General features: G+C 46.8%; 1 protein-coding gene across 1 annotated transcript in view; it reads left to right on the top strand.

Annotated features, from left to right (window-relative positions):
• CMIP (c-Maf inducing protein) overlaps positions 1-14432 on the top strand; it is a gene marked incomplete at its 5' end in the record, with an annotated part of 126158 nt that overhangs the window by 80808 nt on the left and 30918 nt on the right. The window contains 2 exons of the mRNA XM_035337071.1: positions 12506-12667; positions 13810-13851. Coding sequence (XP_035192962.1) covers positions 12506-12667; positions 13810-13851 — 204 coding nt within the window. The remainder of the gene's footprint in view (positions 1-12505; positions 12668-13809; positions 13852-14432) is intronic.

Raw genomic sequence — 14432 nt, forward strand, 5'->3', positions numbered from 1 at the left:
AACAGAACTGAGAGAAAACCCAACATGTAATTATCCATGTTTTAGATCCAGTTCCAAGAGGTTTTATGTGTCATCCAGCTAACTAGCTGTCAAGACGCTTACACAGCTTTTTAGGTGTGACTTTCTCCTTGAATACTGTGCTTATTGAAGGCAGTCTGGATGTCGGGGCAGTCTGTTCCTTATGTACTCATTTTCTCTTGGGGTTTTCCATTTGAAACCCTCTCACTAAGGGTTATGCGTAATTTCTTGTTTAATCTGGCTATCAGCAACTCCTAAAAGATTATTGGCCACCTCAGCCTATTTTTAGCAATCCCGATTTCCTTTGGGTTATAGCTAAGCCAAACTGTCGTTGTCCAGAGAATAAACAGAACATGTTAACGACCGTCCAAATCCTCGTACCTAAACAAATCATTAATCCATTGGGTAAGAAGCATTCCTTTCAACCAGGGAGGTTGGTTTGAAACCATGATACATAATCTTTGGTACTTGGAAGCTGATAAGTCATAGCAGTGTATCAATAAAGATAACAACACTTTCTGTGGATACACAAAAGATGATAACACATGCAGTTCATTGCCCGTTCTGGATCTAGGCTAGATACAGTGATAACCAACTGTTTCTGTAGGGGATGGCTACAGCTAAGCTTGGCTTTGATGGATACTGGACCTTGTAATTTTGGGACACACACAAATACCCATCTGTGGACCCCTGACAGTATCCGTCTGCTTCGTTGCCCATTGTATGTTGCTTTCTTTGGGGTAAGGCCTGTTTCTGTGTGCTTGTATTTCTGTGGCTCACAGAAGTACAATGTTGACAACGTTGAGCCCTCCTACAGCATGTTCTTAAAGGACTGGTCATGGAAAGACCACTTGACTAGGTTAGTACCACGCTGCTCTAGAATTCAATCTCTTTGAGGTCTTCCCAGGGGGTCCAAGGGTCTTATCCTGTGATGGGCCCTACAAGTATAGATTTGCATTTGCCGGGGGGAAGGGCAAACCTGTGGCCTGTAACCTAAAGGTTACACAAGGCCTTTTTAGCATACTTGATAGTAAACTCTGAACACCGCCTGCATTACGAGATGTGGATTGCTTGTGTTTTCTGGTTAGCTGAATGATACAGCAATGAAACATGGCAGCAGAAGGCTTTGGGGGAATGTCCTGAATCGACCCAGTGCAGAGAGAATAGACCTAGGGCAGCAGTAAAGCGTGAAGTGTGACTCAGGCTGGGAGCTTTGTGTGCCTATGACCTGGATCTTCTCAAAAGGCTTGCCTATATCTTGTCTTTCCTACTGATGCTATTAACCACTTCTCGGCTCTCATGAGTAATGCTGCTTGATCAGGGATTTTACCCATCTGCTAGCAGGACAGGGAAAACGTGTTAATTGTAGAGTAGTTCATCTTGGAAGGGACCACTGAACATCACCTGGTCCTCTCACCACACACATCCCCTTCCTTCCCACTCATTGCAGGGCGTACTTTGGAGTCAAATGAGGTTGCTCAGAGCGTGGACGGCCCAGCTGAGAGGCCCCAGACTGACCACAGAGCTCACGTGTGGTCTCCCAAGTGCTGAGCAGAGGGGAACAGCCACCTCCCTCCACCGCCTGCTTGTGCCCTTGCTCGTGCAGCCCCGTGTGCGTACGCACTTGCCATCAACAAACACATTACCCTTGTTTTCACATTCATTTTCTACACAGACTCTGTGTTTTGATTCCCATGAATTGGGAACTGGAACAATGCTGTCATTTGGGATTTGCAAACATTTTGCAGTGAATGCTAAAACAAGAATTGTTGGCCCTCGTTCAATAACTTTAATTTTGAATTAATATTTCTCTGGTTCCCTGAGGGATTGCTTGATCTGTGTCTTCGGGAAATAGATACTTCAATGCACAAGCGGCCCTGTTAATTGCAAAGGGATTGCTTGTCATGTAAAGTCACACTTGACCCGAATAACAAGACCCTCTCTGGTTTTTACCATGTCCAGGTTAAGAATTCCCTGTCCAGGTTATGTCCATTAACACAGAATATTTTTATACAGTAGGTGATTTGCCCAGCTATGTGTGAGTGTCTGTATCTCATCTAACAGGGAAAGTTCAGAGAGGGGTATTTTTCTGTGCTTTAAAACTACAGAAAATTAAGTTACGAGAAACTGTTCTCAAAAGTGTGGCAAAGCCTTCCTTGTGTAAAAGCACCTTTACGGTTTTGTCACCATGGTAATGATTAAAAATAGTGCTGATACAGGAGTGGGGCTTATATAGAATCTAAATGATGGCATTAAAATTTAGAGCCTTAAATGTCGGTAAATCATGCCTTAAAACTATGAGATCGGGAAAAAAAATCACATCAGTTATGGCTGAAAATGCCTACGTCTGTCGTTTGTGTTTAATCACCTGATTTACAAGCTGAGAGAGGAAGCTTTGGTACCCTGTGACAACTCGGGAGCCCTGTGCTGTGCTTCATAGCGAAGCTATTATTCATTGACACACTCAGCAGCTCTTTGGGGTGGTGTCTGCTGGACTTCAGACCCTCTCTTTGGCAGTTAGGGAGCGCACACACAACTGTAATTGTCTTGGCTATTTCTTTGCTTTCTTTAGCTAAAACCTCAGGTATTTTAGCAGAACACAGAACTTCACATTTTCTGTTATTTTGAGGTGAAACAACAAATAATTCATATACAATTATACTGATGACTGTTTTTTTTTTTTCTTTTCCCTTTTGTGTCTGTGTATGAGTCAATGATATATTGATGGGAACCTAAGCTGTGGAATTAAGGTTTGCCTTTCAAAGCCTCTGGGCTTTAAAAGCATTGTGGGCTTTGACTGCTCATGAGCTGCTCTGCTGCTCTGACAAACAAAAGGCAGGCCACAACTGCTTGGCTGTTGCCTTTACACTTCCCGTGGAAAGGTGAGGTGAAGGGTAGCTGTGATGTGCTGCCTGCGTGGGGCTCTCCAGTGCCATCCCCTCACCCTTTGGGGAATGGTTGGTCTGTGGGCTGGACAACCTCTCTGCCAAGCCAGGAGCTACCCTCGCACCCGCTTGTGTACCCCCAGCTGCCTCCTGCATTGCCAAAAGAGGCTTTTTTAGGGAGGCAGGACTCCGGCCAATTAATCGGCCAGTGGTGAAATCTGAGTAGAAACTAGATAGTTATTTTCTTGCCTTAGCTAAGTCAGGACCAGCTCTAAATTTTCCCTGCTAGACTTGGATGCTATCCTATTCAAACTAATATTAGGTCTGAAGATAGAGGGGCGTCAAAAACAGCTGAATAAACAGGTCAGGTTGTTGTTGTGTGCCTAGGTCTCAGCTCCGAGGAGGAGTAACTACAATTGCTGGAGTATGTTGCTACACAGGAATGCTGCACTACTGGCCAAGAGGAATCCTCATTTTTCGTCCTGACAAATTGCTCTTCAGCATTATTCCAGGGCTGACCATATGACTAATCTTTTGCAATTCGAGACTTCGAGGTCACGGTGACCACTGGTTTCACCAAATTACAACTTCTCCTCTGTAGCTGCCCTAATATAGGGCTGCACCAAAATTAATCTCTCCGTAAGGTTCCTAGCTGCAGAGGCGAGGTAAAAAATCTGGTGTTTCGGAGATCTCGTATGAGCACAGCGCCGGTAGTCTTTCCCAGGAGTGTAATTATCCTCCTTGCACGACGCATTGGGTGTGAAAGCCTAACTCGGGGGGTTGGCACGTACTAAGTGCCTTGTTAAGCTGCTGTGCTGGGACCCAGTTCTGCATTATTGATGTTATGAGGACTCTTGCCAATTACTTCATGGGTGTCTGGAGAAGACTTACGGGAGCCTGAAGGAGCAAAGGAGATGGAGGTGTTGTTTTAGATTTCTCTTTCCTGCCTTGCATGTTTTTTTTTTTATTTCTTGTTTATTTATTCCAGTATAATTACTGTGCGTCCAGGGCATCAGAGTACGCGTAACATGTTGTCTTAGAGGGTTATAAAATTGCTGCTGATATCCACAAAAAACTCTGAAAGTTGCCAGTGTCACAGCCTGTATCATCTGCTACAAGTCACATGCCCAGCGTGTCTGTCACACTTCCTTATTTTTTTTCCCCCTCAGAAATAGCGATTGTTTCAAAATTAGAAAAAAAGCAGCAGAAAACAATGTTAGTAAAAGTACTCCTTTCATTACCCTGTCTTCATTCAGAAGCCATTGCCTCACTGCTCTTTGCTGTAGGATTTGAGATGGGAATACTCCCTCGGGCTGCGTGGCCGGGGGCAAGGTGCACCGAGGGCAGCAGGGTGGTTGTCAGCGCCTTGCTTGCATCAGCCCGTCCCCAAAGCACGGTGGTGTTGGTGGCGCCCCAGCACTGCGGGATGCTCTGTGAGGACGTCATCCATGGGGTTAGAGAGCCAAATGCTGTGGGTCTTGGTTGGATTTGCACATCGTGCAGCATTTGTACGAGGGGAAAGAAGACGAGCAAATTGCAGAGATCTGGTGGTGTTTCAGTAGGCTAAAATGCTGCAGTGGCTTTGGCGTTTTGTGCTGATTTGGTGCAGTGAGATGGGACGTAAAGATGTGGAACAGAGCGATGGCACTGTCTGAGATAGGGATGCTGCTCTGAAATTTGGTACCTCCCTGTGAGAAACTGGGAAATTCAGAGCTCCAAAGCCCTGTGATCTGCAGGCAGAAATACCCTGCTTTCCCAAAGTCCCTTTTAAGATGCTTGCAAGCCTCACATCAGTACCCAGTGCCTGTGCTCTCCCCAAGGCTCTGCAGCAGATCTCTGACACAAACATGCTCCTCGAGCCCTGCACATCTCTCTTGCTGACGACATTGATGATGCAGGTGCACATGAGAGAGAAGTCAATCTCAAAGCCATTTATGGCTCTGAAGTGCTGGAAACTCAGCAAAATAATACATTTGCCAAGGAGGAGAGAGTGAAGCAGGTGGGTAAACGTCCATTTGGAAGGTTTTGCTGACTGGCGAGTGGGGAGGAGGGCAGGAGAAGGCGAGGGTGCCCACTGCTAGCAGCAGAGTAATAAGGAAAAGGGATGACGTGGCTTTTTAATCTGGTTTGCATATCTGGGAAGAAATAATTGCTCTGTACGCCACTCGGTGCTACCTAAGCTGACTGGCGTTTCCCAGAAAACAGAATTGGACCGGATTCTCTTTCAGAGGTTATCTTTTGTTAACAGCTCCTACCATTAGCCAGCTGCTTAATTCTAATTTGAGGTGGTTTCTCGGGGGGCAAGTCCTTCCCATCAGGGTCCCTTCGTGCCTGAAAGGACTGGCATACGTTCCGCAGCCTTGCCGATGAGGCAGCGTCCCCTTTTCCTGCTGATGAACAGCTCTTGTACCTGAGTGGAATCAGAAGGGTGCAATGCTGGTGGGGTGGCTTTCTGCACAGCAGGTATGCTGCCTGGCCGTTCTCCACGGTGGCCTTGTGCATGGCTTTTTCTCTGGCAGACTTGGTCAAAGTGCAGTGATGATAAGATTGTACGCGTTTTTTTTTTTTTTTTTTTTTTTTTCCCTACACACTATCTCATCTCTGCAGTGGCAAAGTCATTTATTCCTGCTGCAGCCCGAGAGCTGGTGGATGTCAAGGACCAGGCTCCACAGCTACAGCCGTCACGTGTGGGGTATAAAGCACACAGATATGTAGGTACGGGAAACCCGGAGCACTTCAGGTTGGTGTCAGGTGCATCCTGTAATGCAGTCAGAAATGCTAGGTCTGTACCCAGCCAGGACTGCACCTACGTAGCAGTTCATGTCACGGTGCTTTGTGGCTTCTGCTTTCTCTGATTCAATGCTGAACTCCACAGTCATACAGTTCCTGCTAGAGTTTAATGCTGTTTTTTTCCCATGCACTGCAATGCAGTTAGTCCATTGAAGGTTTTGGAGAGTGTGGAACTGAATGGTGCACACACATTCCTGCTTTTCATCCAGTAGTCTGTTATTTTATTCCTTTTTTTTTTTTTTTTTTTAATGGAATGTAATTTTGCTGACTCCAGCTCATGCATGTCAGGCTTGCACCCCTCTGGAAACCATGGGTGGTGCCAGCAGCACCCAGAGGTGCCGATGCCCAGGCAGTGTCCATGCTAAGCAGTTGCTGCGCTGGCAAAAAAGGCCAAAAGTGCTGCAGCAGGCAGCGGTGAGGCCCTACAGGAGGAGGAGGAGAGAGTTGTGCCTGAGCATGTCTGAAACCTTCTCTGACGGTGACTCAGAGGCTGTCAGAGTGCTGTAAATGAAGCAGGGTGTCTGGCTCCTGCCCTGATTCTGCGACTCTGGCAACCTCTCCGTGGAGGTTTTTCTCACTCATTCTGCAGAATGGTTTAAAACAGCCCCAGGGGGGTTTGTAACCCCACCGAGGGCAGAGCTTTCTAGTATCTGTGGTCAGCAACTGTAACAAAGATTTTCTCCCTGCCCAACATCAGGAGAAAAAGGTGTTGTGTGACTTAAGCTTAAAACCAAAAGAAACACCACCCCAAACCCCACACGGTCAACGTATTTTAAAACATTTCTTCTGGGGAGACATTGCATGGGATTTGCAACCCAAGACCGCCGCTGTGCCTCTACCAATGTTTTTCGCGAGCAAGGTGTGGCTTGTGCTTCTGCTCGAAGCGTATCTGCAGTCATAGTGAAATTCCGCATAGCCAAAGCAACATTAAAAACAAACCCCAGCTTGGCTCTGATACGGAAAATACGGAACAGCAGTTGCTGTGTACAGGATGAGAGCTGATGTTTTGCCAACCTGAAGTGTAAAGCTGATGCTGGAACCGGGGCCTGAAGAATGGGAGCGTTTGCCAAAAGGAAATGGAAGCAGGGATGGAGGGTTTCGGGGAATGCATCGGAGTCAGCACTGCCAAAAAACGTCTCCCCTGTGGACAGGTCTGATTACGAGAGTAACCGCATTAGCCCATGCTCAGTGCAGCTGGAGCCGCAGTTGGTCCTTTGCGTTTTCTAGCTGGCAAACAGCATCTCAAATGCACAGCTAGGGGAGATCTGGGTTTGGATCTGCCAGCTGCGCTCCTGGATCTTGGTGACCGAAGGGCAGGGACTGGAGAAAAAGGCAAGAGACTGGCTAAAGCAAGCCCTGGTCTCTCTGCTTGGCAGTGGGTCCACCAGAGAACCCCTTCCTTCCCCACTTGGGGGGCTAGAAGGAAGCCAGAGTTTTTGAGTTGCCTTCAATTTTTGGAGGCACATACACTATATTTGCATGCAGGTTTGTCTTCCGTGGAGTCTATAAATTTAAGACCTGCTTCCCCAGTCTTTTTATTTTTGTTTTATTTTGTTTTATTTTGTTTTATTCTACTCCCTTGCATAGAATATCCTTTCCTACTCATCCTTTCACCCACCTTCGTTGAAGGGTGTCTGCAGTGGTCTAGAACATACCACAGAGCACAAGCCCAGGAGGACGGACAGCCAGGGAACGGCTGTGGACAAAGGAGGTGGATGTATATGTAATACAGTGTGCTTTGGGAGCAAGTTCTCCAGTGCATTACTGTCTCAGGTGCCTGGTGTTGTGCAGGTGGGTGAGTGAGGGGCTGCCCTGCGAGCCCTCAGGTCCCCCGGCCTTGTTGCACCTCTCTGGGCCCAAGCAGAAATGCAACCCATGGCGCGTCCTTTTCAAGTTTTGTTTATTTCAGCATTCTTTTAGTCCTGAAGTGGTGGTGTCCCAGTGGTATCTGAGCAAAGGACAAGCTTTGTGCCCGTGGGAAGTGCCTGTTCAGTTGTTCCAGCCTGTGTATTAGTAACAGCTCAACCCACGTCACTGCTCCTGAACCCGCTGAACTCCGGCAGCTTCAACACTGCCAGTTTGGGTGGCTGAGGTTCTTGCTTGGATTAACCGAGACCTGGAGCAGGGTGCTAGACACCAGTGGAAAATAAGAAGGTTAATGAATGAAAAAAGGCTTGCGGGGAGATGAGTGGGAAGCACGGTGATGGGATGTCAGCATTCGGCCTACTTGCCCCGTGCACATTGGTGGTGCTTTTGTTTAGATGTGTTCTCAGCTAGCAATTGGGCTGAGGCCTGAGAGTCAGGAGGCCTCAGTCCTGCTCTGGTCCTGACCTGCCATGTACCTCAAGGAAATCATCTCGGTTTTCTTACTCTGCTTCGCCTTCCTGCCTGCAATCATCAAGATCGTGAGCTGCTCGGGGCAGAGACTGTCACTTGGTGTATATAGACAGGGCCTACACTCATGGGTGCCAATCTCAGTACCATAAATAATGGCGGTTTCTTTGGAATTTTTAATGTGAATTGACAGGAAGTGAAGTGTTATTTAGACCTTCACTGTGGGAGGATCAGGGATTTGCCTAGCAAAACCTTCTGAAGGTCAGGAGTTTGCTGCAGTGTGAGCAGTCCCACGTCCCCACTTTGCCAGCATTTATATACACCGGTCCTGGCCCCAGCCCCTTTGCCTGGAGTGGCACTTCTTGTAGACTTAGTCAAGTTGCTTTTTATCTTCATACTGGTAAATGCTGAAAGGCTTTCCATGGATCCACCTGGAGATGCCAGCAGGTGGTGCTCAAGAATACATGGTACAGCTCCGGACTTGTGTAGGACATGCCAGACGTGTACTGGACATTGCAAGTGACTTTCCTGTTCCTTGTTGCGTAGCATTTTAACAAAAAAATTGGCATTGGTGGAGAAAACAGTTCCAGTGGCTGCTCTCTGTGCTTTTTTCCTCTGTCTGCTTACGTCTAGCATGAGATACCTACATTTTACTGACGCTCCATCAAAACCAAACCGTAGCACCAGCTGGGGAGGACCGCTGTGCGGGAGGACAACTTTGCCCTTCTGCTGGAGCTGCCCTCGGTGCTCGGCGAGGAATAAACAGCCGCTGGCACACGCAGCCATCCAAGTCATGCGTGTTCCTGCAGTAGCTCGAGCTCCGCCACAAAACAAGCAATGTTGGAAGGAAAAGGGCCGAAGAGCAGAGAACTAGAATTTAACTGGCTGCTCTGGGTTCGGGCTGGCAATTTATTTTAGTGTAACGATGGCAGTAGTAGCTGAGGGAAAGACTGGTTCTCAAGAATACAAAATGTTTGCTGGCCACTGGTGGCAAAGCAGGGTGAAATTTGGTGAAGGAGGAGGCCAACTTCATCTCGCCTTTTTTGGATCATGTGCCTAGCTGCTCTAAGATGTTCTTTACAGGCAAGGTCTTGTTAGGGTGAAGAAAGGCGCAGTCGTGCCTTGCCTTCCATTTCTGTGCATTAGAGACTGTTTTTTTCTAGATTTCAGCTCTATCAGCATTTCCGTTCTTGTCCAGAGAGGTGCTGAATGAGCAAGAGCCATCAGCTGAAACCATTATGGGATAGAGTAACATACAAAGATGTCATTTAAAAAAAAGCTGGAAGTTTCCTGTACCGTAGACCCGTCTGAACTTTCTGTTCACAGCAACGTTCACAAGCTTCTGAGCACTGATGGCAAAAGCCACTGCCTACAGGTTTTTGTCACATGCTTGCTTAATAACCCTGGACAAGTAATTTTTCTCACGTAGTCTTCAATTCCTCCTCCCCTGAAAGAGGACTGAAACTTAGATCTTTGGGTTTCTGCAAGACTTAATTAATGAGAGTGACTTGAGAACGAAGGATGCCCTGTCGGTGTCGCTTATTCCCCTTGCTGCTTCTTGGTATTTATTAAACTCACTGGTTTTGTTTTACGAGTCAGCATAATGAGATTTTTGGGATGATGTTAGCTGTGTGGTTCTGGCTGGTCAGTAACTAAAAGGGACAAACTCCACGCTGGCACGTGGTGTTGTCACTCGCAGGAATGGTCTCAGGAGCTGTTAGCGAAATCTGCACGAAGCTGGATTCCCAGCCCAGCATTTTTCCTGTATGCAGCTGAAGGCGTCTTTTACACCCATGTTCGGGGGAACATGCTACTCTTATGTGTCCACGTGCCTGTTCTCCAGCATGAGTCTTTACTGGGCAGCTTTGTTGTAAGCTCCCAAGGGATTGTTTCTGCTCACTCCGGAGCCGGTGCAGGTAGAATGGAGCAGATGGCTCGGTGCTGGCCAAGTGCTTGCTGATACAAAGCAAATTGTTTCTGTATTCGACTGATAGGGTTCAGGCTTTAATTGAGGCTTTCAGCAAGGCGCTCAACAGTGAAAAACGTTCTGCCGAGAAAAACAGCACAGTAACCATGGGCAAAGGTTCAGGACAGCAGAGTTCAGCCCTCCTGGGGACGGCGTCCTGACTTATTTATTTATTTCCAGCTGCTTTCCCACCATCACTCAAAACTTGGGCGACGTCCCTGGAAGGCTGCAGCTCGGTGCACCAGCACAGCACACCCTGTTGTGCTGAAAGGTGGAAGCAGGGACCGCTAAGTCTGCTTTTTTTTTTGGCAGCGACCGGCACAGTGCGTGCAAAGGTGGCTTCCCTGGGTGCTGCCTTTGAGCCGCTGTCTGCTGCTGTGAGCTTTTGGAGGTCTCCCTGGCGCAGTACAGCTCCTTCTGGCTTTCCTCTTATGTGCGTCAGCATGAACAGAGCTTTAATTTTTCATGGTCGTCTCTAAAAGGGAAAGGAGGCCTCCCTCGCTCCTCCCACCCCCATGCAAGGGGGGATTTGGCAGCGGAGGGAAGAGATTTGTGCTCAGGTCCTGCTGTGGGGCTGGCAGCTTGCTTTCAGTAGCCGTCCCCTTGGCTGCAGGAGCTGCTGTCCCCAACCACGCTGTCACACCCGGGAGCAGGGCAGCACACAGCAGGCGATGCACAGTAACCAGTGCTCCCGCCCCACTTCTCATCTAGCTTTGAATTCTGCTTTTAGCTTGATTTCTTCCTAGTACGGGACCAATGAGGACATTTCTGCATGGAAAGCGGATCTGTGGAGCTGGCTTTGTTTAGTGTCCTCAGTCAGAGAGGAGCTGCTTCAGGTGACAAAGTGGGCTGCATGGACTTTGTTTTGTGCCAGAGTGGGTCTAAGAAAAAGACCCTAGAAAGAGGCACTGCCTAAACAAACAAAAATTAAACTCTCTATGAATCAAGCTTCTCTGTTATTCAAGGCTCCAAGAAATCTGCGATGGTAATGGAAGGAGTGCTGGTAGCTTAAAATTGCCACTGTGCCCGCCCTGCCCTTTACATGTCAGCCCAGTGCTACCCTCATCTCCCTGTCCAGCAGTACAGAAAAACCCAGAGCATCCAGAATCTGTGCTTTTCTGGATTGTTCCCAATACTTCAGACAGGGTACAGAGGTGACTGTGTTCTCTGTTGAGCATGAGATGTGCTGGGGAAGCAGTGAGCCAGCCTGCCTGGTGGCAGCTGCCCTGAGCGAGTGAAAGGGGAAGTGTGTGGAGCAGCAAAGCTCCAAAACAGAATTAAACAAAGCAAAAAAAAGCCCACACCAAAACAAAGCAGACCAACCCTTTGCAAAGTCCCCTGCCTTTATTACACTGATGGTGTTCAGCTCAGATGGTGCAGCTGAATCTACAAGCTGTGTGAAAAGGGCAGTTTCTGGGGTTTCTCTGGAAATGCAAATCCATATTTAGTGCAAAGCGTCTGTGTTTTAGTGCCCAGCTGGTGTTGTTTAATAAACCTGAGGATGTTTCCAGACTTCTGGTCACCCCATTCATCAGGGGGTGAGTTGAGCAGGCAGAGATGAGTGAAAGGAGCCATCAGCTAGCCGAAACGCTGCAGCTCCCTCCCCACGCAGTGCCTGGAGGATGGGTCTTTGGCAAGCTGCTGTCAGCGCCTCGTGTTGGTGCTGTAGCTCCCCTCGTCACTTCCTTGGACTTCTAGAGTTTCAACAGGCCACCTCTGGGAATTTGGGAGGGGTGGCTTTCCTCTAGGGACTGCTATTTATACTGGCGAGCAGCTTGTGTGCCAGCCATTTGGCGACGTGGCTGCCGAGGAGGTAAGAGGTGCCTTCTGCTCCCCAGCTGCTGCGGGCAGCGCCGGTGGGGGAAGCAGCAGGGTGAGGGTGGTGGCGTTGGGCAGTGGGCAGTGCTCATCCGAGCACTGAAACAAGGGAGATTTAGCGACTCAGCAGGCGTGTTTCTGTCACAGCTGGGGAGTCACGACACAACTTCTCAGCATCCTTCAAGAAACAGGGGGGAAAAACCCAAACCGCCTGTGGAGCAGTTGGATTTTTTTTTACTGTTAATTATAATTCATTCTGAATGTGAATTCATCAATCAGCTCTGGGGAGTGAAACATCTGTGGAATTATATTTTGATCCCTCCAATCCCTGTGACTAACTCTCTTTAAAAAGTCTTACGGCTTTGGAAACAGTGTGATAGCGAGTATCTGTTATTAGCCTGAGGAGTAGGGCATTTGCGGGACGAGGTGATGGAAAGAAAGGTGCTCTGGAGTTTATAAACTTATTTTCAAGATAAAAAGGAGCTATGTTTTTTCACTGCATTCGCAGAAATAATTGATTTACACATATGAGGTTTTCTTTTCCATTTCAATGTGTTAAGTACAGCTTTTTAGCAAACAGAAAAGGCAAAACCCAAAGTACAAAGCAACCCACTTGCTGGTTGCCTGTAGGAGGCACGTGTCCAAGTCAGTTTTTCAAGGGGCTGTCAACATGACCCTTTCATTTTCCTTGCAGAAAAAGATTTACAAGTACAAGAAGGTGCTCAGTAACCCCAGCCGCTGGGAGGTGGTGTTGAAGGAGATCAGGACGCTAGTGGACATGGCGCTGACGTCTCCACTTCAGGACGATTCCATTCACCAAGCCCCACTGGAGATCGTCTCTAAACTGCTCTCAGAGGTATGACCCCAGCCTTGTTCCTGCAAGACACTGTCACCTTTACATGAGAGACAAACGGTTAAAAGTTTGTGGGTGGGTTTTATTTTAACTTGGGCTTTCAAAATTCTTCCTTTAAATCTGCTTGTGACTTTTGCTGACTTGTGTGGAATTTGTACTTTTTAGGGAAAATAAGAATTTGACCCATGCTAGGTAGATGTCTGGAAACAAAATAAACAAACATTTCTCTGGAAGTTATGGGGTTTTGTTCAGTTATTCATGGTAAATTTGTTATGGGTCTGACTCAAGTCTTATTTTGAGTCAGTAGTAAAACTTCCCTTGACTTCTGTTCCACTGGCTTTGTTTGCAAGACTGATCATCCTTGTACAAGGCCAACAAATGTATCTAGCAATAAATTCATAGTGCAGCTTTTTATTATTACCAGTTCTGTCAAAGAAAAATAGTCTCCTTCTTCAGAGATATCTATCCTTCTTTTTTTACATCTATTTCAGATAGTTAACTTTTTGTGGATGGTAAGTTTAATGCCAAGCTGGTTTTTGATGTCCAAATTCTGAAGTGCAGAGATTTGGGATAACCAAAGAAGTTGTCTTGCAGTAGGCTCTGTAGCCTCTGGATGGATCGTGCTGCTGTGAAAGCCAAAAGCACTTTACTGTTGAAAACCACTAATTTCCAGTAGGCTTTCACTGATTCCATTTTAGAAGAAGGAGCTTAAGGAAAACTGCATCAGTTGTTTTACTACCAAAAATGGTATACAACAATGGAACAATTCTTTTATTAATTTTCTTAGAAACATACAGCCTGGCTACAGAAAACACTTTTAAGAACTCTATCACTAGCTTTAGTTTTCCAGTTAATTGAATCCTGCTCTGGCATCCTGGTGTTTGTGTGCTTAGCTTTCATGGCCAGGGTGACTTGAATCTGAAGGTACTGAGGAAGAAATTGAAGCTTCCACAACCCCTCATAGCAGATTTTATAAGACCTTCTTTAAGAGAATGATTTTAATTTGATTAATTTTATTCTAAAAATAAATAAAGGCAGTCTTGAGTCTTTCTATGAGTGTCTGGTGGTAGCTGAGAGTACAGCGTATGCTGCTGTGCCAGCTCAGTACTGTTTGCTCATTCATTTCTTCTGTTTGACTCTTGCAGAACAACAACTTAACCACTCAAGACCATGAGAGCATTATTGTGGTGAGTAACTTTCTGTCAAAATCCGGGAACAAATCCGTATGGTTCAGTAACACTTCTCTTAATGCTTAAGCCTCTGCCCTACTGAAGTTGGGCAGATATGAAAGCACTTGTATCAATGCTGATGAACTGAGGCAGGATCAAACCCATTTGGCCTATTGGTTTTTGCATGGTTTATTGTTCCTCTTCCCTTGCTTCACAGAAGAATGATGATAGTTTCCTCATCAAGTTATATGAAACAGTACAGCATATGTAGGGTTAATATGCTCCCAAAATGGCCTCCTTACTGGGCTACACAGTGCAATGTTATATATGTACTTTAAATAGTCAAAAAACATCATTTCCAGATGTGCCCTATAAAACCCTTAGGCTTAGTAGTTTCCTGAGGGGCTAATGCTGCCATATAGAGAATGTCTCCATCTCTGATGGTATGTGAGCAAGTGATTGTTTTTGTAAGTACGGATATGTGTATGTGTCACTGCAGTTTAACCCCCATACTTGGCCTGTAGAAATGCCCCCCTCAACTTGTTTCTCTTCTGCGGGTTTACTTTTCTTTGAGATCTGCTGTAGCTTTCATTTTCCTC

The sequence above is a fragment of the Oxyura jamaicensis genome, chromosome 11 (genome assembly GCF_011077185.1).
Source record: "Oxyura jamaicensis isolate SHBP4307 breed ruddy duck chromosome 11, BPBGC_Ojam_1.0, whole genome shotgun sequence".
In the NCBI taxonomy this organism is placed as follows: Eukaryota; Metazoa; Chordata; class Aves; order Anseriformes; family Anatidae; genus Oxyura; species Oxyura jamaicensis.